Source organism: Trachurus japonicus, chromosome 5 (assembly GCF_045865225.1).
Source record: "Trachurus japonicus isolate A0001 chromosome 5, Traja_1.0".
NCBI classification, from domain to species: domain Eukaryota; kingdom Metazoa; phylum Chordata; class Actinopteri; order Carangiformes; family Carangidae; genus Trachurus; species Trachurus japonicus.
Window position 1 is genome coordinate 34,774,657 of NC_140911.1, and position 24,305 is coordinate 34,798,961.

General features: G+C 40.0%; 3 protein-coding genes across 4 annotated transcripts in view; 1 reads left to right on the forward strand and 2 right to left on the reverse strand.

Annotated features, from left to right (window-relative positions):
* necab3 (N-terminal EF-hand calcium binding protein 3) overlaps positions 1 to 4,162 on the reverse strand; it is a 39,753-nt gene extending 35,591 nt beyond the window's left edge. The window contains exon 1 of the mRNA XM_085777687.1: positions 3,797 to 4,162. Within this exon, the coding sequence (XP_085633813.1) occupies positions 3,797 to 3,949 (153 nt within the window). The 5' untranslated portion in view covers positions 3,950 to 4,162. The remainder of the gene's footprint in view (positions 1 to 3,796) is intronic.
* A 799-nt stretch (positions 4,163 to 4,961) lies between these two features.
* On the forward strand, positions 4,962 to 15,007 carry rbck1 (RanBP-type and C3HC4-type zinc finger containing 1). Its single transcript, XM_085777688.1, has 13 exons — positions 4,962 to 5,133; positions 5,259 to 5,306; positions 5,732 to 5,876; positions 6,215 to 6,311; positions 6,646 to 6,844; positions 7,566 to 7,708; positions 8,635 to 8,808; positions 10,556 to 10,716; positions 11,873 to 11,969; positions 12,129 to 12,308; positions 12,396 to 12,494; positions 13,415 to 13,558; positions 13,673 to 15,007. The coding sequence occupies exons 2-13, from the start codon at positions 5,267 to 5,269 to the stop codon at positions 13,751 to 13,753; spliced, it is 1,560 nt and encodes a 519-aa protein (XP_085633814.1). The 5' UTR covers positions 4,962 to 5,133; positions 5,259 to 5,266; the 3' UTR covers positions 13,754 to 15,007.
* Positions 15,008 to 15,370: 363 nt separating this feature from the next.
* Positions 15,371 to 23,885, reverse strand: tbc1d20 (TBC1 domain family, member 20). 2 transcript variants are annotated; one of them, XM_085777692.1, is made up of 8 exons: positions 23,497 to 23,885; positions 23,060 to 23,245; positions 22,806 to 22,886; positions 21,636 to 21,822; positions 21,297 to 21,398; positions 20,311 to 20,452; positions 17,842 to 18,020; positions 15,371 to 17,616 (listed from the first exon to the last, which is right to left on the reverse strand). In XM_085777692.1, the coding sequence occupies exons 1-8, from the start codon at positions 23,546 to 23,548 to the stop codon at positions 17,352 to 17,354; spliced, it is 1,194 nt and encodes a 397-aa protein (XP_085633818.1). In that variant the 5' UTR covers positions 23,549 to 23,885; the 3' UTR covers positions 15,371 to 17,351. The 2 variants fall into 2 exon arrangements, with proteins under 2 accessions (XP_085633818.1, XP_085633817.1); XM_085777691.1 differs by having other exon boundaries at positions 23,491 to 23,885.
* Between the last annotated feature and the right edge of the window lie 420 nt (positions 23,886 to 24,305).

Genomic DNA, 24,305 nt, shown 5'->3' on the forward strand with positions numbered 1-24,305 from the left:
AAAACAAACTTTCTGTACTTTCCTGCTGATGAGAAATTAAGTGTGTCGGAGGCTGGCAGGTATTGTTCTAATTGTCACGGATAATAAAAAGCCTATTCTTTAACAGAGGTTTAAATATCTGCAGCAACCAGTGACAGCATCTGTATTAAAAAGTTTATGCTTTAAAGCACAAATAAACTTGCTTGGCACAGATATGCTGAAATCAGTTCTAGTGTAAATTGGGCAACTATCAATGGGAAAGCCTGGTATGAACAAGACACAAGACAAAAACTCCAGCTTGGGTTTTTCTCAGTTTATGAGCAACTTTATCGTCCACATTTTGTATTTGGCTCTTCACCATATGGCCAAATATCTGAGATCTAAGGACGGTGCAAGATCTGAGGAAAACAGGTTTTAAATATTCCCCAGTGTGACCATAATGACTGAACCACTTATCTGCAGTGAAAGTAAAGATTAGAGCTCCCAAAATGCCTATTATACTGTAAATATCTCTTGAATAGTTAATGCATACATAACTACAGTACAGTGGACTCAGCTGAAGTAGTCTGAAGTGCCTCTTGTAAACCAAATGAATGTTTACAATGGACAGCTTGGGTGACAGTTTTAACGATCACCTTTGTTCTCATGTGGCTCAGATAATTGGACTAAACTGGGGAAGATGTGCGCCACTATATATCACTGTCAAAATGAGAAGAGGGAGAACCAACTGTGCACAGAGATGTACTTCAACAGGTTTATGCTTAAAACAGATAAAAGATAATCTGAAACTATACATTATTTACATGTATGACAAATTATAGCTGTTGTGGCACTATAATATTTCCTCCTGCAATCACATTTTCAAGTAGGACACAATTAACTCCACCTTGAAAAAATGTAACATGATCATAGGTTTCATACTGTGCTATGTAAATGGAAAATTAAATGAAGTGATCTCTTCAATTCTATTGATTTTTTTCCACCCCCTCAGTCCGTCAGGCAGAGGTCAGCGCCGTGATGCTCGTCATTTCTGACCTACAGGTTAATAATAGCAGCAGAGCCTGCCCCACACTTTCATTTTCCTTAGGTCAACAAGCTCAAAGTCTGCACTTCCCTCACTTGTACCCTTCGCCTGTCAACCCCCATCTCTCTACAACTTCAATCCAGACTAATAACAAGAGCCAGGTCATTTTAAAGCCACTTCACAACACACTTGATTTCTGATTCTGTTTCTGATTCATCTGTCTAGACTTGAAGGTGACTGCACAGCTGCAGGTTGCTGTGTTATTATTATTATTATTTTTTTAAATGCTACGTTTAATGACATGGCACAACATGAATCTGATATGGTCGTACTTATCGCACAGCAAATCTCCTTCTCCCCTTCTCAGTCAGAAGTGTCTCCCCCCTGGTGCCATAACCCATCTTAAACAGCATTTAATCCAGGTGCAGTACTGTTAAACTTGTTTGTTGTTTGGCTGTGTCTTTGGGCTCTTCACTGTCAGGAGAAGATAATGCATCATTTACAGCAAGCCCAGAAAAGGTCAGACCTGCTTCCCAGAGCGCTGCTGTTCTGATGTCATGGTGGCAGGTGTTAAGACAGTGGGTTCTCTCAGGCTCTGCTGACACGCTGCTTTCCTTTTTAGATTTTCAGCTTAACAAAGAGGAAACGGGAGCTACTGCACGTGTCGTATTTTTCAGTTTTTTCATTTCTAGAGATTGCCTGTAATGTATATTTTCCTGTTCCCAGCTGCTTTTACCTTTGCGTTTCACTACATGCCTGTTTTTTTTTCTTTGGTTTGAGAGCAGTAAAGATGAAGCTAAGGAAAAGGAGGAAGAGATGCAATAGAGAGAGAGAGAGAGAGGGAGAGAGGGAGAGAGAAATTAATCAGAGAAAGTGCTGTGAATCAAGCCAGCCTCAGAAACGAGGACCACTGCACAAAACAAAGACAACAAAAAGAAAAAGCCCACAATATGAATAATAACCAGCTCCTTCAACCATCACCGCCATCGCCGATTGTCCCTGCTCTTTGAACAGGACTCTTTTCTTTGTGTTTTACCCTGGGAATGTGTGTTGTTACAGTCTCTGCAGCTTATTCTGTCATCATGTAAAAAGGACTCTGATGCACTGATATTCCTGCCTGTCACATGGAAAATACATTTCTCTGATACTGTACCTTCCAAGAACCAACATAATTTTATATTCATTAACATCGCCATTCTACTTACCACTTCAGCTGAGCTGGTGTGTGTGTGTGTGTGTGTGTGTTTTGTCTCTATTGATAATCAATGTGTACCTTTGCTATTATAAAGTTCATCCACTGGCATTATCTCTGAAAATCAATCACCATTGATCTGCTTTACAACTCTCTCCCCTGACACACAAAATATTCATGCTATGTTTTTTAGGTTTATTATCTGCCTGTCCGACTTTATTTAGCCACGTTAGCACCATGGGGACTGTGGGAAATGCCACAGCGACGTGAGACAGCTCTCTCTACCTGCTTTAAATGAACATTTTGATTTCTCAAGGCAAAATCTGCCAGTGGAATAATTGGGGTATAGGCTACCTACAGTCACAAATGAGATCTTGAACAATGTCTCGCCCTCACTACACCTGAGAGTGACAGACCAAGAGAAGACTGAATGTGGTGAAATGGGACAATGAACCGACAAGTGTGGTAATCAAAACCAAGACAGCGTGCCCCTGTCTGGCTGTTGTGGGTGTTAAGTATTTCTCAGCACCATTATCTCCTATACAGGCCGTTTTAGACAAAATTCAAACATAATCATGTTTCTGAGCAGGGAACCATCAAGCCGAGTGTTCTGTCAGCCTGCCTCCACTCTGACAACAACAACAACAACAACAAAAAACCCAAGGCTGAGGACTAATTGCAGAGGCACTCTGGTGCTGTAATCCGTTCAGGGAACGGCATGTGCACAAATAAAGTGACATTTCTGCAAAATGCGAGTATAGTGTGTCCTTATTTAGACGAAGCTGTCTGTGTGCTACATTAGAGGCAGAGCAGATGGAAAGCTGTCAGTCAGATTTGGACACATCGTTGGCCTACTAACCCAGGACAAGACAGTACGTGATGGCTGGATAATTAGCCTGTTGATGGATAGTCTCTGTTGCAGCGTTGTGTGGTTAATCAGCCAGCGGGGGTGTTGTTGGTTTAAGCTCCATTTGGGGCAGGTGCACATTTGTGTGTAATTATGTACGAGATAAAGAGAGAAGTAACACTGAAAATCCAAATTCATTGAAGTGCAATAAACTATTAAAAAAAGCATGACACAACATAACACGATTTAATATCCAATTGATTTTGTAATATTTAGATAAAAGATTTGTGTGTGTGTTCTGTGCCTCCAGCGCTCTTGTATGTGTGCATCCAATAAAAAAGGAGGACCCCCCCAGCAGCCCCTAAAACTGTCTGACTGTGAGAGCTTAATTTATCATGCAGAGGAAGCAGCTGCAGTGCCTCCTATTTTGCTCTAACACACACACATGCACACACTGTATCATCTTTAGAAATGTGATATGGGTATATAGGATAACGACATTTGATTTTAAAAAAAAATAAACACTTTCATGGAATTAGAGAAACAAGCAGCTAAAAATGTCAGTATTTACATGTTTTCATCTTTTATGATCCCTTGAAGGAACTTTAATGTATTTAGACTTTTACTGATAATATCTAAAGACAATGAAGATGAAGTTTACAAACATCAACAGCAAAAGCATTAGGCTAATTATCTGGTGGACTAACAGCACTTTTCCAAGGTGATGCATTAGTAAGACAGTGGATGCACTCACATCATGAAAGATATTAAGCCCCTGGCCGGTGCTGTGGAGCGGCGGCGGCTGCTGTTGCTGCTGCTGCTGCTGCTGCTGCTGCTGCTGAGCCCGGAGATGCTTCTGTTTGGCCGACTGCAGACACATAGTGATCATCTCCGTACAAGCCAACATGTTGGACCGCGTCGAGACACACTTTGACCGGTGCAGTTCGCTGGAAACTGTTGACGGCTGCAAGGAGGGGAAGTGAAGTGAAGGATGGAGGTGTGCAAGAGCAAGAGGAGTGGGAGAAGGAGGAGGAGAAAGAAGCAGGTGGCAGGTGTGGAAGCTTCAGCGGAGCAGGCGGGGACTCGGAGACGCTCTGCAACTTTGTGATCAGGCTGCTGCTGCTGCTGCTGCTGCTGAGCAGGGCTGCTGGCCCCTCCTGCTGGAGCCGCTCTGATTGGCTCGTTTATCTGCGCCGCGCATCTGGATCAAAGTGTTGAACAGCCCAGGAGCAGTAGTGGTTTCTTTCGTACAGATCATTTTATTTATCAGTCACTTTTAACAAACACAGATATCCCGTATTTAACAATTTGTTAAAGCCTACCAACTTTGTAATCAAAACCATAAGAGGGTTACTTGCACTATTGAACATGCACATGTTATTGTGCAAATGGAATAAAACAGTATTTATAAATGTACACAGAACTCACTCGAAGTTAAACCTTGTAAATAAATAAATAAAAAATCTGATAGAACAAACAGTGGGAGCCATTAACTTGTCCAACTTTAGATAGACACTGCCATCTGCTGGATGTTGTTGATCATTATTATTTATTTTTTAAACTATATTCATTTATTATTATCCCAGTATGTTATTATTAAATTCCATAGCTTTGGTTGTTTCATTATAGTAAGTTTTATTACTGTTGTTAGCTACTATTATAATGTAGAAGTTGCTTGGTGTAGACTACTCTAGCTGCCTTAAATCAAACAGGGGGAAGTAAACAACTGTTAGTGAGAGCAGTTTACATGGTTAAAAAAAAAAGACATATAATCGTTTCTTTCTCTTTTGAAGGTGTACTGTAGCCTATTTAAAATTCTTAACATTAACTAACAAACCTGTGCACTTTTTCTTTAAAATTCTCTTCCTGAACGTGACTCGGTTTCACTTTCGTTTCCAGCTGTGCGTCTTGCTGTCAGTGTCAGAGGATCAGAGGCGACTCGCTGTAGGAAAGCAAGAAGAAAACACAGTTTAGTTCAGTCCAGTCACTTTTCTTTCACCTGTAGCGACCACGTGACCTTCCTCCACCTGCTGACTCGACCCGCGGAAGTGGGAACTGTTGGGCGCGCGACACCGCGAGCAGCAGAGAGAAGTTAGTTATCACACCTTTTGTCTTCCAAACAGCTGAGATTGAATCTGATTGTTGTTCTTATGTTTTTGTTCGAACTGTTTGTCATACGATTGCTGCGACACATGTTGTGTTACCTGTCGTTTCAGGTGCGATCATGGCCTCTAAAGTTGCACCGGGAGTCAATTTGAAGGAGGGTGAGCAGTTCAGCTTAGTTTCGATTTTGTTATTGGGGAAACTAATCTTATGTAGTTTCGCCTTAACTCCTTATGTGAGACCACCCATGTCTGTGAGTCTGTCATGAAAAATAAAAAAAAACACATAGCCGATCATTTTAGTCTGTTAATTATTGATCTCTGTTATAGTGTCCAGTGTCCATTGTTTTTGATTGGTCATAAACACACTGCTGTAATCTAAAAGTGACTTATACCACTCTAAAGGACAGACAGGTGGAACTGAGACTTCCCCCCCCTGTAATATGTGAGGAAGGAACTCACCATTGTATTGTATAATACACAAAACAGTGCTATCCTGTGGTGACAGCCATTGTTAGGCAATGAAGTGTATTTATAGTAACTGACATGAGGAAATAAACTCCTCTCTTCCCTTGCTTCCCTTGCAGCCGAGGAACTGGCCTTGTCCCTGGGTGAAGCCCTCAGCTGCGGGAACAGCGACGAAGCTGTGAAACTGTGTCAGATGCTGTCGCAACTCGGTGTTCCCGTGTCTGTCAGTATCAACAGTCAGGCCTACCCTCAGGACTCCATAAGGTGAGACGTCACTGTATGTGCAGGCATGTGTTTGTGTGTGTGAGACCTCCTTACTATTGGCATGTTCCCAAAACAAGAAAAACCACAAAGCGTTGTTGCACACGGGGAAGTTTCCTCCCTCTTTTGTAGAGAAGTGTTTATTTTTAAAGTGGAGTGGGGATTATACAGTGGATAAGGGTCACAGAGAATAAAGGCCAAGTATATGGCAACAAGAAATGAATAACAAAAAGTGTGGCCAGGCATGACTGTGTCTAAGTTATATTTGACTCTGTTATGCAAGAAGAAGGAAAATAGACACTAAAACAACACTGACAACGTTGTGCTGTTGTGTTCCGTAGGTTGAAGGTTGGAGTGGAGGACGCCCAGTCAGAAAACTACATCCCAGTCACTCTTGTGGTTTCTGCTGATATGACTATTGCACAACTTAAAGACAAGGTAGGCCTACTGATGTGACAACAACTTTGACTATATATTGCTATTTCCTGTGCTTTGGTATGAAACACAGTGCAAAGTGTGAAGTCAGCAGATGTTCTGCTGTTACTGTGTTAGCAGTTTTATACTTCTGTTGCAATTTTCCACAGCACTTTATCTATTTACCTGTAATGCACCTATACATGAACACTGGCACAAATTCAGTGCATAGACAACCATCATCGATCATATTACAAGTGAGAGTATTTTCCCCTCTGCACAGATGCTACACTGCAGCTGCGTTGAATGATCTGTCTTGTTGAATGATCTGTCTTGTCCTCCGATTTCACCTTCACAGATCAGCCATGACTTTGGGTTCCACCCCTTGCTGCAGCGCTGGGTCATCGGCAAACGGTTGGCTCGGGACCGGGACACGTTGTACAGCCACGGCATCCGGAAGACCGGAGACCAGGCCTTCCTGTTCATTCTCTCTGCCCACGCTGCTCATCTCACACGGCATCAACACAAACAGGACCAGCAGCAGCAACTCTTTGAGGGTCAGTAACACACACACACACACACACACACACACACACTGACAGGTCAAAGCTGCTGGACACAGATACATTTAGATTAATTATGAAAATATATTGTTATTGTTATTGCTGTATGGTATCAGAGCATATTTTTATATTATTTGTCCTTTTTTCCCTTGTCTTTTTTTTCATTATTTTTCTGTAAGGGTAATATGACCACTAGTAGCTTTGTTTATAAAATTTCGTGCTGCACCAGAATTTTTATTGTATTTTTATTTCTATCATCATTGTTATTATTCTTTTTTTTTGTCATTTATCCATTTATTCTAGCTTTTATTTTTTTTCTCACAGTTTAATTATACATTAAAGTTACCTTATTATTTATTCTTATTATCATCTTTACCGGTACTTATTTTGTCATTCATCCATCTATTTCATTTTTTTTTTTTAATTCTTTCATAATATAATTGTACGTTGAAGTTATCTTATTTTCTGTGTGCATCTGCTCTGGTGCTGTTCCCTTTTCTTTTTTTTTGCTTTTTTGTGAGTATTGTCTATTGTCTATTGTGCTCTGTATTATTCACATATGTTTTTCCTAATTTTTGAGTAATGAAATAAAATCTTGATCAAAAAAAAAGAAAAAAAAGTCTTAGACAGAGCCAGTCACTAGCCTGGATTAACCAGTGGCATTTACAGGTCAATAGAGGTTTTGATGTCTAATGGAATGGAAATCTGTTTGTAGGGATTGTGGAGTCAATGGGGTCACTGCAACTTTTTGCTAGAGGGCTAGGTGGAGGTGGTGGTGAGAAGACAGCTCCTCCTCCAGAGCCTCCACAGATTCGTCCAACTCCTCCTCCTAAACCCCCAACTGCTCCTAAACCTCAGGTCAGTCAAACACTGTCAGACATTATACCATATCTCAGCACTTTTAACTCTGTATGTAGCCTACTATAGATGATGTGTCCAGAGGTTGTTTATATCTGATAGAATAAATCATAATCTCAGCATACTTTAATGCTCCATAAATTGTAAGTAAGTAAGCAAAAGAATCTCCACCCTGCCGCTACGACCAATAATGGACTATGCTCACACCATATACCAAAACACATCAGAGAAATACCTACAGTACACGCTCTTGATGGTGCTTTTAGCAGTATCTCTAGATTTGTTTTAAGATGTCCTTATAGAACCCATCACTGTATCATGCATCAAACCCTTGACTGGCTTCCTCTCAACAGTAGGCGACGATTCCATTGGCTTCAGTTTATTTATAAATGTGACCACTTTAATTATCCCCTCTACCTAAAACAATACCTAGTCCCCTACCGACCATCTTACTCTCTCAGACACTCACATCAGCTGTTTTTTTCCATCCCAAGAACTTCAAAAGAAATTGTTAGACGTGCTTTCAAACACAAAGCCCCCTCTGACTGGAATAACTTACTGCCATCTATTAGATCTGTCACTTCCTTCCATCTGTTCAAGACCTCACTAATGTCCTTGTTTCAGACCCCCTGCTGTTGCTATTAGTTTTATTATTATTATTATTATTATTATTATTATTATTACATTATTCATGTATTTTTACCTCTATTTTGCCCTTGTGATGGGTTAGGGGCTGATGGGGTGGGCAGGAGGGATTTGGGAGCCGCTGTGCACACTTTAAGTGTATGTTTTGTGTTGTGTTTATGTGACTGTATTGTATTGTCTGATTGTTTCTAAGTATAGGACCCCCTGGAAGACGAGATGATGCATCTCAAGGGGTTATCCCTCAATAAATTTGAATTTAATATCTGTGTTTGTGTGTGCAGTTGGGCTGGGCCTGCACCATTTGCACATATGTGAACAAGCCGACACGTCCTGGCTGTGAGATGTGTGGAGGGGAACGGCCAGAGAACTACGAGGTGCCTGATATCTACCAGCCAGACCAGCAGGAGGTGCAACGGATTCGGCAGGAAGAGTTGGCCATGCTGCAGTATGAACAGGTAACAGCCCAGATCCTTGTGCTGTCCTGTGTGTGGACCTACTGGGTTTGCAGCTTTGCAATGAGGATTTACATCAGCTCCAGACTTCAGAGCTTTATGCATTTTTCTGACACCTTTTACATTCAGAATCAGTTTGATGGTCATTTTCATGCATACATAAAAAAAAACATAATGTTTCAGTTAAAAGAGGGAAAATAAATAGGCTACAAGGCTAGCAGCAGCCCGAATGTTCTTATTTTCTGTAATTCTCTCCCGTATTGAATACTGTCTTACAAGTTGGTCCCTTACAGGCCTTACAGGTGTAACCACCCTCAAGTCAGCCGAGTCACTTTACAGTAAAGCTCTAAAGGTATTCGATAAAAAGCAAACAAGACACCACATCTGCAACGTCCTTGACAAACACGAACTGCTGAGCTTCAACAACTTAGTTGATTTTAAACGGGCCTGCCTGGTACACAAAACCCTACACAACCTGGCTCCCCCACCCTTGAAAGATTTTATAAAACACACTGATAGCCAACCATCTGCTAAGGTCACAAGATCAGTAGTTAGAGGAGACTGTGCTATCCCCTACAGACGTACCACCTTCGGTCAGGCTGCTCTATCTGTCATGGGTTGCAGGACATGGAATAGCCTGCCGCTCACAGTCAGAGAATGCACCACGCATATTACCTTCAAAAAGCATTTAAAAAACTGGTTGCTATCGACACAGACCTGCACCCACTAATAGAAATGTTATTTCTGACTGTTGTATTGCTGCTATATGATTGTGTTGATGTTGTTATTACTGTCATTCTTGCTGTGTTGTTACTATTACTACTACTATCATTACTATTATTATTACTATTATTATAATAACTAACATAGACAAAATAGCAATATGAATAATGCCAGCACTAGTCACAGGTCGATTATATATATATATATATATATAATATAATAATAATTATATTTATATATATATTCAATATTATTATCTCTTATATTATTATATAACTTTTAGTTATTCATAGCCGTGCAAGTGATCAATTTATATCCTTAGGCCTATCATTGTAACACAGCTCAATTAGATATTACTCCCAGGACCTTCTAAGCACTTTGATGATTGTAAGCACTTTATTTCATGACACGGTTGCACTTTTGTACTACTGTCGTACTACGGCACCGAATCTGTATTATTATTATTATCTATTGTACTGTAAACTGAATGCTGCTATTTTATAACATGCTTTTGTTTTTATTTATTGTATTTTGTACCAAGGAACAACTATGTATTGGGACAACGGATGGAAATTAGCCTGTGGCTACAATCCGGCTTGTTTACGATTTTATGTTTCGTTCATGAACTTGCACTGTCCCACCTCAAATAAATTGAATTGAATTGAGATTTACTATAAAATATCTTAAATAGAACTGATAATCTATGCTTCTAAAGTGCAAATGGCAGTAAAAAGGCCTAAAATGCTTCACAGTCATTTCAGTGGCAGTTTATTTTCCTGGAAGTAAAGTATTTGTAATAGTAATATTAGTATTAGTATAAGTAATAGTAATATTCTCAACTAAATAAAATTATGTATGGAAGAGTCTGCATAACACCACCAGAATTGTGTAAATGAAAACTTTGCTGATGCTCATTTTAACAGTCTAGTTGCTTCCCTTTACATTTCTCTGGAAACACAGAGTTCTGATGTTGTAATGGATCTCTGTGCTGTGTATGTATCTCTCTCTCTCTTGCTGGATAATGAAGGCTAAGCAGGAAGAACGAGAGAGGAACTACCTGCGCTTGTTGGCAACAGAAGACCAGAACCTTATCCCCAATGTCACACAGACTGACTGTCCCATCTGTTTCTCTACCGTGGAGCCAGGAGAGGGCATTGTGCTCAGGGAGTGTCTGCACACCTTCTGCAGGTCAGACAGGAAACTGCTTTGTAGCATCTCATATTGTCTGCTCTCTATAAGTCTACAAGAACAGTATTAATCCAGTAATTTTAAGCCAAAATGGGGGTCAACCTTGAACAAATTGCAACAGATTTTGTATCCTCAACTCAACATGTCCTGAGTGAGGGGAAAAAAGCCCCAAAGAATCCCATTAGGGGAAAGTTTCGAAAAAGACCAAAATATAGCCCATTCATACGCCTACTAATTATTTTTCTCACGTGAATAGGGTACAATTTTTAACCTTTAGGTATCACCATGAAAATTACTGAGTTGATTACTTATATTAAGACAAACAAAAAATGTATTGCAAGTTTTTTTTTAATTGTTTGTTAACATGAGAAAATTTGCATAAATTCCACCGTGACTGCAAGGGTATGTATATGAAGGTGCCAGTATGAAAATTGGGATGAGTTGACTCCACCATCGCTCACTCAACAAGAAACCACTTGAAATTTCAAGATGGCTGCAATTTTTTAAGATGACCGCCACCTTAGTGGAGCAGGTATGACATGCTCCTTTCTTATGGAGGTGACTGCTGCTGAGACCAGGGAGCTCCAGAAGAAGGACACTTATCTTCTGATGGTTGTTGTGATCCAACAGTTCTTTAAAAAAAAGTATTCTTAGCATTTTCACCTTTAATGATAGATAGAGATATAATTGTGAAAGGGGGATGGAGAGATGGAAGGACTTGCAGCAAGGGACGTGGACTTGATTCGAACATTGCATTACATTGCAATACATTTTTTACTTGTATTAATGTAAGTAATCAACTCAGTAATTTTCATGGTGATATCTAAAGGTTAAAATTTTTACCCTATTCACGTGAAAAAAATAATTAATAGGCGTATGAATGGGATATATTTTGGTGTTTTTCAAAACTTTCCCCTAATGGGATTCTTTGGGGCTTTTTTTCCCTCACTAATTTTTTATTTTTTTTATTTAACCTTTATTTAACCAGGCAAGCAAATTAAGAACAAAATTCTTTCTAAATTCTACTAAGGGCATGTTGAGGATACAAAATCAGTTGAGTTTGCTTCTGTTGCAATTTGTTCAACCTATTTTCATAAAATGACTGGACTATATGTGGCATTGTTTCTTCTGTGTGTACGCGTGTCTCCTTGTCCAGGGAATGTCTGAAAGGGACAATAGTGAACTGTCAAGACGCTGAGGTGTCCTGTCCGGACAACTGTGACAGCAAGATACTGGACAGAGAAATCAAAGAGGTGAGACACGGAGACTCAGACATCAAAAACACAACTCACTCACATCACTATCATCCAGACTGGATCCAGAGTCATCTAAAAAATAATCCATGTTATGACTCTGTATGAGTTGTTTGGAAATCTAGACCTAATGTAAAAATGATTGATCTGATTGGTTAGCTGCTCACTGAGGAGGAGCACCAGCGGTTTCTGGAGATGCGGCTGAGCATCGCAGAGAGCCGCGCCGAGCACAGCTTCCACTGCCAGACGCCCAACTGTCCAGGCTGGTGCGTCTACGAGGACGAGGTCAACGAGTTCCACTGCCAAACGTGCGACGAGACCAACTGCATCCTCTGCAGGGTTAGCTGTCTTACATTTATTCTATTGAGTGAGTAAAGCATTTCTTTTGACACATGCATAAGAGTTGCTGTGTGTGTGTGTTTTCAGGCCATCCACACAGATATGAACTGCAAGGACTACCAGGATGACCTGCGCATCCGGGCGGCCAACGACGAGGCGGCTCAGCAGACTAAGCAGATGCTGGAGGTGGGTCAGATTTACAACTGCTGCCATTGAACTATAAACATGTGCATGTGGAACAGAGACAACCTCGTTTTTTATTATTTCTGTTCATTATGATAAAAAAGTACAGTCTATTTCTTGTGCAGTGATGCAGCATTTGAACTTTTGAACTTTAGTGTTAGTGTTGTACTCTAAGCCTTCTCATAGAGGTTTTCTCTTTTTTAATCTTGTCTCATAGACTGTGAATATTGCAGTCATGAAAAAAAAGTGTGCTGATGAAGTGTCTGTTTTTTTTAATTTTTTGCTATTAAACGTTTTATTTGAAGAAACAGCTCATACATGTACATCTCATCAAGTCTTATCATCAAAGCATATACAGAAAGAAAATATCAAAATGTATTCATTACAAAAGCACCTACACTCTCTAACACAGCACTCCTGAACAGGTATATTACCAAAATGTATAGGTAACTTGAGTATCTGAAAAATGAGAAATGATAATTACAAGATAACAATAATAACCGTAATAATAGTGAGTTTATCTACCCCATATGCACCTTCCTTTGTCCATGGTTTCTCCTGTGAACAGTACCTTATCATGGGGTGATAATAACAGAGATGACAAAAGCAACAGTAACTCAAATAATAGTAATAGTAAATAAAATAAAGATAGCTTGCTGCATACATGTATAGCACTGACTAATAATAGTGTAATTACTACACCAGTTCCGTTTTTTTTTTTTTTTTTAAATGAATCATACAGTCTCTTTTATCTGGAAGTTTAACTGTGAAGTATTTGTCTGACTTTTTCAAAGTTGATACTCAATATTTTAATATCCGTGCGCGTGTTGCTCCGACAGCACTCCAGGCTCAGAGTTCTTGACTCATGACTGTTTAATGATGCAACTTAACATTTAACACTGTTTAACTGGGTTTGACTACAGAGCCTGCTGCAGAATGGGGAGGCCATGAAATGTCCACGGTGTGACATCATCGTCCAGAAGAAAGACGGCTGTGACTGGATCTGCTGTCTGATGTGCAAGACAGAAATCTGCTGGGTCACTAAACAAGCTCGCTGGGGACCAAATGTGAATACATACACAAACACACACACACGGGGGCGAGATATTTTCATCAAGTGTCTGATCACCGTTGAGGAGAGTGACCTGTACAGCTGACTATTTTCTTTTTGTCTTTTACAGGGCAATGGAGACACAACAGGTGGTTGTAGATGCAGGGTCAATAATCAGCCTTGTCATCCCAACTGTCAGAACTGCCACTGAGCCAAGCACATGAATGAACATAGAGCGAACAACAAGCACTATCTCAAGAAATGTAAACCTCAGCTGCTCAGGTGTCTGGCTTAATGCTGACTGCATTCACGGGTTCTTTTGATTCATTTTACTGACTTCCAACCCTGATTTCAGCAACACACTGACAGGACAGCAGAGCACCACACCTTCCCACAGCGCACGCAGTGTGGTTAAAAATACTAGACATGCAAATCTCCAGCTTTAACTTGCTACAGTATATCTCTGCAGCTCAGCTGTAAATAATCTGGGACTCTGAGCTATGGTAATGCCTTTTTTGTGATGCATCAATTCTTCATATGCATTTTGACCTCTGGCTGCTGCTTTCATCCTACTTCAATCATGATATTGTCTTTTATGCAAATATGGCTTTAAGGCAAAACTTGTAGTTTGATCAGGCAAGTGTGTGTGAGAATATACTTTTCTAGACAAAACTATGACGAATGCTTGCACTCAGTTTGTGAAAATGTTGCTCCATATCTGTAAATATGGAATTTCTTTTGTTCAGTTCCTGTGCAAAAAAAACAACTACAACCTAAGAACAATAATCATTCATGAATAATTTATACTTTTTTCCCCCCTACAAGTCAGCATTTAGTTTAAACAAACACATGGCTGTTATATTTCCTGGAACTGAAAGTGAAATCTCTCTGGCGTGGTAGTTAAATGAAGTTGAAACCAGATGTCAACAACACACTTAGTTGTTAAGAGTTGATCAGCGATTATTGATTTACATTTATAATGGAACTTCTTTGGGGCGTCTAGTCAGACTACAGTGTGTTTACATTGAATGAATGTGTTGACAATGCAAAACAAGCTGCTCTGATGCAGTTGCATATCTTTAAAGTATCAGGTTTAAAACATGGCTGGACAAATAGTGTTGCTATATATTTGTTTGTCAGGTATAAGAATATATTTTGTTTACATGTTTGGTGGATTTGAGCATTAGTTGAAACACATCTATATATCAATATCAATTATTTCTGTTAAGTTAATTTATCTTCAGCAATGTCATTACATGAAATGAAGAATATTTTAGAAGAAGGGTATTATCTCAAAGACAAAAGGTATTACATAATACTTTCATTAATGTGTGCCGTCTTCATCAGCCCTAAAATGATCAAAATATAATTTTGGTTGAAAAGCAAAATTGACTTATGTGGACAAGATTAAATTATTTGAAGGTTCAGGTGGGTCCTGATCTGAAAAATATCTTTGCTGTATCCAAGTGATGTACCTTAAACTTACTCTTCTGTCAACGCTTTGTTTTGGTTTTTGTTAGTGCATTTGAGTGTCTGACCTTCGCCGCAGTTTTACACTGAAAGGCTGTTCTTACCTTCTGCTGCAGGAGAAAAGCTCCTCACTGCTCTCCTAGCATTTAACTTAACTTTAACTTAAAAACATCCACCTCCATTGCACACAGAATAGACTGTTAGGTAGACTAAGCTTTATCATTTACAAATTTCTGTGAAAAAAAAAAACTTAATGTGTTGTGTGTGAAAGAAAAGAATTGTTATTGAAAGCAGAGCATTTTTTTTAGGTTGTAAGATATTTCTATTTTCTACATTCATGTGCAACAATCACACTGAACATTTTCACTATAGTTTATTAGCATTCTCTGTACAACTTAACATTAGTATGACAGTTTTATTATAACAAAATAAACATAAAAGGCAGATAAATCATTTAGTGCAATGGAAATAAACGAAAACCACTGAGTGCAGATACATGTAGCATTACAATACTGCTGAACAGCTATTCTCTCAGGCACCTCAGAGCATCCCTGGAAACGTTCCAGGTCACCTTCATTTTGCTCTGACTGTAGATCTCTCACCAGCTGAATCAGTAGCTCACTACAAAGGCAATAAATTAATAAATCAAAATACAGGAATGGGATGCCCAAGTGTTCAGTTTCTAACACTCAGGTAACAATAAAACTAATTTTATCAATTTGAATTGCTTTCATGATTTGTTTTCAGTTGACTGGGGTTTGAGCCATCCAATACAGGTGACATTTCTGTTACACAAAAGACAAAAAAGATTTCAAATGAATTAACTTATAATGAAGTGCTCTGGTTAACTATTTAGTAGTATTTTCTGTTAAGACTTGGGTATTCAGGTGGGTGTCATTGACACATATGCAATCCCTTATTCATGTGATTGAAAGAAACAACTGGAACATTGAAATAAACTGGACTGCTGTTGAATTTCTACACTGTAGGCAATCCTGTTTACGAAAAGCTGTGTTCAGAGTTTATATCATGTTTAAAACACAACTGTTGGACAGTGTTAATTCAAAGGCCCCAGGTGCTTTCTCTGGCGGGAGCACCTTTTCCAGTAGGCGCAAGTGAAGCACCTTAGACTAACTTAAATGTCAGTGCAAACTGGGTCCGCCACCCAAAGACTACCACTAACTTTTCTCAATTTTCGTTGCCAGTTCTCCGAGCTCTGCTGTTTCTGCTACCAGGAATTGAATGAGAGTCTTTCAGTCAGTTGCTGAACTACAGGAGAGATTTAATCATCTACTCCAGAAAAAGTGAAAGAGAAAACAAAGACTAGCTGATTGAGGCCATGAAACACAGACACATTTTCAAGGTTGCGAATTCAAAGAAGTGAGTGTGCACCTGTTACAGTAGCTGTACTCCAATCAGGGGCTTAATCTTAACATTTGAGTTTTGAGATAAAAATAAAATAAAGTCTTAGGCAGGTGACGGAACATTGAGTTTGGTAACACTTAGAATATTTTGACACTAATTTATTTATTTATTAACTGTTTCCATCTTTAAAAAGGTACTTCATAGTTTTTCTTTCTTTGCTGAAAAGGCTGATTTGAACAAGTAAAAGGGGCCAAAGGACCTAAAAACATAATAAAAAAAAATATTGACCTTAAAAAGTGCCTGTGTGAAATGACCATATCCCTATACAGCTGCTGACATACCTACAGTTTGAATTAGGAAACAGGAAATTATACAAAGAGAGGATTCTACCAATCCTCTATTTGGTCTCAGTCCAGGTATCAAAGGATAACAAACGGATTGCAAACACAGGCGCACACGCAGTCGCGCACACACACACACACACAAACCCATGCACACTCTCATACATTCACTTCAGCTCTCTTAATTGGCAGCAGTTTCAAGTGTAGTGAGTCCACTAAGCGTTCAGCATAAATCTCTGTGAGCATAACTCAATATCAGATTACCCTAATACCAAATATAAATAAACTTTAATAATGACACCATCGATAATAGAAATACAGTCTCTTCATTATAACAGGATGGATTCTTCATTTCAGAACACTGGCAGCTCTTCTTGTTATACTGCTGCACGCTCTTCATGAGTCACTGAGAGGCCCCTCGGCTGGGGTCCTAAAAGCCCTACACAGGGTGGGATGTTTAGAAACATCCTAGAAGAAAAGGAGCGTTAACTGGTGCAGTTTAGACAGTACGCTCCTGACAGTGTTATCGACTGAAGGGTTTGTGGGTTTATTTACTTAAAGGGTTCTTGGAAGCAAACCCATCAACTAAAGTTAGGGACAGATAAAGCTGGAGTGGAGTAAAAGAGGAGCAGATCAAGGAAACAGATCCAGCTTCGGGGCCCACTCCAGGGCAGTGTTGACGACAGCGAGGGCTGCTGCCCCTAGAGCCACTGTCAGACCCATGACAGCCAGTCGAACAAACCGCCGCGCCGCTGAAGGCTGAGCCACTGCTACGACCGAGCCGGCTGCTGAGCTCTCCAGTGCAGCTTGTTTTTGCCTGCGTCGGCGACGGAGAACAGAGTCTGGTCGCTGTTGAGTGGACGCAAGGTCAAAGTCCTTAAAGGTAGAGGCTGCCGTGCTTCGGAGGTAAACAGAGACATGCATAGAGAGAGAGACCAAGAGAGACAGAATATGAAAGGGTTAATAAAAGAACAGTGAGTGATTGAAGTTGTTGAGAAACAGCAGAAACTGAAATATGAATTTTACAGTTCATATAACGGTCAGCGTGTGAATGTAGAAGCAGAGAAGTAAATTATTACCACCACTGAGGCAGCTGTAAAGATAACCCTAAAGAGATAAGCACCTTTCGTGTGAGGCAGCTTCTTTAGCCAGTTCAGAAGGAGGGAACTGGACAAAGAGGTCTCCTGCTCGGCTGATCAGAGTCTCATACGGCAGGTCCTGGGGGATCTGAGACAGCAGGTGATGAACCATGGCCATGTCGCACTCACATTCTAAAACCTCCTCTTCTCTGTACAGTACAATCTGCAACACAGGCACAAATACAGAGTTGTAATTCAAAGTGTCACAATATGCAATTGCTTCAGAGCTCCATGAGTTTAGAATAATCTGAATCTGAACCAGTGGCTACTTTATAAAACTAATTTAAAAGGTATAATGTGTAGGAATTACCGCCATCTAGTGGTGCGGTTGCATATCGGAACGTATTCTTGATGTTGCATTCACGTGAAATCGGGCAGACGTCAGACAGACAACAGACGCTGCATGTAACAGGATAAACAAGCGTCTATGTAAACAAGTGGTCCGCCAGCATGAGGCAAAACAATACAGGCGTTTTAACCTTTACAGTCTATGGTTTTCTATGGTTTAAACGTCTTTCTCTCGTCCAGTAAAATGACATCCGGTTGGTTTGCCGACGGCCGTCTGCCTGACTGCACCTGAATGCAACATCAGTGCCTCCCTCCTTCCTCACACTACACAGTGGTGACAGTTTTAACAGGGCTACCTGGAAAACTTTCTCCCCGAGCCAACAGCTCCGGTGAGTTTCTATGGTTACCTACGGTCACACTGCCAATGTAAAAAATGGCGATGCAACATGGCAGCCTCGGTTCGGTGCGCCCCCCATTTGTAACGACTTGTAACAACTCATTCTAAGGTACGAGGAAGCTTTCATTTGTATGCGGGTGTGATTCGACTTGAGTGAAATACGTATTTATGAAAGCAATATTTAATTTTTGCTAATAAAAAGCCAAAGAACCAGTGATGTGGGAGAAAAATGCATGAGTTATAAATGTAATAAATGGCCTCTGATATATTATGATTATCACTGTATTCTGTATGGAACCTCATACCAAATTTGTCACTTTGTATGCTTTTAGCTGCTTGAGGGGAAGGAAAGGGTGTGTGACTGTGTAAAATTAGGAAAACCCTCTGGGGGCAAAAACAGGAAACTAAGTAGAAACCCAACACCAGGGACACTACATCTGACCTCCTAGTATGACAGTGCTACATTTAGCTTCGATGTACAAAACAGAATCTACCCCCACCTGAAGAATGCATGTTATTCTTTTATCCATGTTGTAAGGTAATGCAAGACATTTACATCAGGTCCATAAGCTGCACTGTGGGGCTCAAATACTGTAGATCTCCTTTCTCCTTCATGGCTGCATTAGTTATCCACAGAGTCAGTCTTCTCATTATTAATGGGAAAGATTTATGTATATGCATATGTTCAGTTCAGTTTTATATGTGTTGCAGCAAGTAAAAAGACATACAATTAAAAGTCTAAGAGGGAGGGATAATACAGTGTGCTGAAACGTCAGTAGCCAGTAGCAGCGACTCAAGTAGCCCGTGTCCATCCTGAAACCACAAGCTGCGCGTGAGGGAGGTTACTCCCATATCTTTGTTTTCTGTATGAAAGACTGGATTGTTCTCATTTTGAGGCTCGCACTTCGTGGAGACCATAGATCTCTGTAAAAATGCTGAGCCCATCTGAAAATGTTTTATTTGAATAGAACCCACAAAGACAGGCCTGAGTCCCTTTCAGATTTAAGAGCTTCACAAGACATTTATTCTTAAAAAAAAAAAGAAAAGAAAAAAAAAAGGTTTTGACAGAAAGTTCAAAAGGTTTCTATGCTTCTTTGCAAGACAAGTATGAACTTGTGCATGTATGCTATACTGTATGAAATAAATAAATAAATAAATAAAAAATAACATACACCTATGGGCCACAGCACCACACAGTTGAATGTTAACCAATCAAAATCTAGTTCCATTTATGATTGATCAATTTCTTAAATGAGTCTTTGTTGTATGTTCTGGCCTGCCATCTAATGAAATAAAAAATACTGCCCCAAGGCAAATTGACTGTCAACCCGTGTCCTTGACATTTCCAGTTATGCTCGAATAAACACACACACACACAGACACACAGATATTAAGTGGCAGATAGGAATCTCATAATGAATGGTGCTTAGAAAAAGAAAAATAATCACTCGTGCTCATGTGAACTTATGTGACAGCTGACTGGTTATGACTATGCACAAGTGGTCGATGCAGCAAAGGGGGTTTCATCTCTGGCAACAGCTTATCTGCTGATCGGAGGAACGGTCAGACCCTCTCATGATACTCATGATGAACAATGTACGCACTAATTCTTGTAACTTTCACATATTGGGGGTTTCTGTGGTGCCTCAAACAGGCAGATTGTATCCTGTTTTAGTTTCAGTATTAAAGGGTCAATCCTTAAATCATTCTTTAGAAATGTTTAATTGATTGGGCAGCATACTTCAAGTGCTGATAATTGGGAACTCACCACAGCAGCAAAGTAGATGGGCATTAATGGATGGCAGGCCAGGAAGAAGTCATACAACCGGACAACATGGCGGAAGTCTGACAGGACATGGCCAAACCAGGTGATCAGCCAACTAAGAGCGAAGACTGTACCCACCTCAGCCCTGAAAATCAAAACATGGCAGAAATCCCGTCTCAGCACACAAAATTAAGTTTTCTACACCAGGTACAATGCAGCAGGATCTTGACATTTCGTTGCCAATAATCACTGTTGTGTTTCTTGAGCAATGACAAATAAAGAAAGTCTGAGTCTGAGATTAACTGAAAGTCAGGTATAGAGGGCAACTAACATGTTAGCCCTCCAGGTAGGAGGACATGTGACATGTGATCCTCGGTCTTTACACAAGTAACTTTGAGCTGTCATAATAGGATCAGTATACTGTAAAAGCAGTCATCCTTCACAGCAAACAGCGAAGCCCATTGGCTGTAAAACAAATTCAAATAAATGTATCACCCATTTCAAATTACTTTTGATAAATAAATCCTATGGATTTTTAATTTTTAACTAAAAGAACACGTTATGTATATCTTATAGTAAAAAGCTACTGGTACATGTGGAATTCATCTTTTGTAGAGCGATCAAGCTGATTTTTAAATGTTTGAAAGCTCACAGTCGCATACAGTAATTGTTATAAACCTTCTTCTAACTTGCATGTGAAATTAATTAAAGGATGAGTGTCCAAATTCAGGACAACGGACACAATCTATAGAGCAGATACAAACAGTATCAACTTTTATAACCAAAGGGGAAGCTCTGTCACATATGAAGGTTTTTAATTCTCTCAGAGCTGAGAGCAACAGTTAAATCTGCCTAAACTGGCAATTACTTGGCATATACTGCATAATAAAGCTCTGGAAACGTTTGAACTGAGCGGTTCACAAAGCTCAGTAAGCAACAGAAAATCATTTCATTTGGCCTGTTGTCACTAAAATGGCAGGGAGCCTTACTGTTCCATGAAGTCATGCACATCTGGGTTGACCCTCTCAATGATGGGCATCAAATAGTTGAGTATATGTTTTGTGTTGTCCATGGTGGGATCCATGAAGTCCCTGAGAAAAAGAAAATAACAAAGAGCAATTTTGAAAGTGCACAACAATGAGCCCATTGTTAAATAGAGGGAGGGAGGAAGGGAAAGAATATTGTAGACAATCAACAAAGAAAGAAAAACTGACTAAACAGTTTATTCTAACCACCGCATTCACTTTCCAGCTTATTTTAAACTGGAAAGTAGACTCAGAGTTTTTGGGCCTCACTATTATATTGTTATAAATGTATATGTCAAGTACCTGAGGTGATGTGTAGAGAGCTTTTCCACAAGAGCAGTTGCAAGGCGCTCCCCCAGGACTAATAAGAAGGTGACAACAATGTCATGGTATCCTTGGTAGTAATGCAGCTGGGGATTTCGTTTCAGAACTCTGAGGATGATGTCAATTAGCTCTTCCTGGAGACCCTCCCTCTGCTCGTCTGGCATACCTGTTCATGACCATACAAAACAAAATGAACACACTTAGCTTTAGGTATGCCAAGGAGCCTGTAATAATAGACACAATCCAGTGTCAGTTTTTTTATTACCAATTTCATTCACTAATTCGTTCAAGCCTATGACTTAACAATTTAGAAACAGTGCTTGTTGTGTTATAATCCTCAGACAAAAATAGGATAATCTGTGTGCATGAATGGTAACATTCATGGATCACCTAAGCAGCCAAGCCTGCCAAAAAGAAAAACACGATTATAAATAATGCAACATCATAATTTTAGTATAAAACCTATAGTGGCACATATTATGTTGTATTCTGAGCATTCAAATACTTACATGAATTTATTTTAAGGGGTTTAAATGTGAAAATGTAGTATTGTATAGTATTGCTGAGATTTTTCCTCCATACAGTAGCACTGAAATTGAAATTGTGTGACTTCAACCTCATGACTGAAAGATATCACAGTTTGGTACAGATCAAAGTTTACTGAGATCCAAGCTTAAAGAAGCTGAAATCTCCAGAGTTCTTACATTATTTCATGGCCACTTTCTGGGTGGACTTTTTCAAGTATAGCGTTAAACGGATAGATCTTGATTTAAGATGAACTGGCAGAAATTCTGTAATGACAGAGTAGACAATGTGGCTGAACCTTCTGTGTCATTTTGAGTGCCAAGAAGCCTCCTAACAAAGGCAACACTAAAAATCAAGTGAGAGCAAAGTGGTTTCCATTTAACATACAAATATAATAGAAAATCTAGATTTTTTTTAAATTAGTAAATTGAGTAAACCGTTTACTGTAGTGAATGGGTGGCTTTGTAGAGAAGCTAGATTGACTGCTTAGTATTCATTTGTAAGTCAAATTCTAGACAGGTGCAGCACTGCTTGATTGTGTGTTCACCTGAGCGTATAACATACAACATACAGCTGACAACATTGTAAATGTAGAGTCACACTTTGTGGTGTGTCAGTACTTACCAGGTGGGAACCTCCTCAGTGAGCGTTGGACATCCAGCAGCACCTGGTTGTAGTCCTTGTTATTCTCTCGCTCCACTGTCTCTGACAAGACATCTAACCATTAGCACTACTGCATGCGTCAATGTGAAAGCTTGCAACTGCATGACTTACTAAATGCCATGTATAGAAGGACAGGTGTGTGCAATAGCTTATAGATATGGAGCTTGAATTACTTTGTCATTACTCTGTCGATGCATGAGTAGCTAACATGATACCTGGCTCCTGATCCAAGACTTGAGGGGGCACGTTGAGAAGCCGAGGCCACACTTGACAACGTATCTCATCAGTCAGCAGTCCTCCTTCACTGATAGCCATCCTCCTCAGAGCTGCTACATCCACTGGACTCACGCTCAGGGCCTGCGTGATGTCCGCGATTTTCCTCTTCCGCCTGGCGTCCCAGTCTGAGACACATAAAACACCACGTTCAACTAGCTCTAGCTGGCATATGTTGACTTTCAGCATGCGAGTGTATTGAATGAATACATTTGTAGGCGTTGTCGGGGACATGATAAGCCTCGCTAACCCCAACAGACACGAGTTGTCATGTTTTTGTTTTGTTTTTTCTTTACTTAGAAAAGACCCAGGATGCAGACTTTGGTATGGCAGGCTAAACTGCAGACAGTCAACTCAGCGGGACAATACTCACCGTTGCCCTGTTTCCCATTCACTGGCGACGAGACACCAGCACTCCTAGATTTCTTCATTTTCTCTCTCCACTTCTTGGTATGTCCTTGTTAGATAACATTACTTGCCATCCTTTGTTTGGCTAAACTCGATTTATCCCTCCGTGCCTGCCAACTGAAAGCTAACCGTGTTAATTAGCAAAGGCCAGCCTCATACAAACACGACCCCGACAGTTAGCTACTCAGCGTTAGCTCGCCACCGGGCTAACGCTGCACCGCCGGAGCTCCGAAACCAGCACTTCAGGCAACACAGCCATCGTTAAACACACACCTGGCCGACTTGACAACGATTTAATAATACAAGGCGAAGCGACGCTTGATATCAGTGAGGTTAGACCGATGAAACGGCTACATGTTTACATTGGTTGAGGCGACCAATGGGATACATTAGCATTAGAGATCCTCCCTGCTCTGACTCACCATACGTCATCAGGATGACGAGAGGCGTAACGAGCAGGAGGTGGGTTGTTACAATAAAAGTTAATACCACCACGACTAGGTTACTGATTTTGCCAGAAACTACTACATTAGCCCATTATAATAGTTATTCTTATTATTAGACACTTGACGTCATGTTTTTTTGTTGGCATCTGTTACAGCAATTGTAGGCTTAAAAAAAGCAAGAAATTAGCCATTGTAGCCTACACAATTTCTTGCTTTCTTTATGCACAAATTAGATAGTCTACTCATTACTACAAAAGGAAACTGCACTGACACAAAACGTCTCAAAAATCAAGTAGGGGCTATAGCCTTTTTTTTTTATGTAAAACTTTTTTTT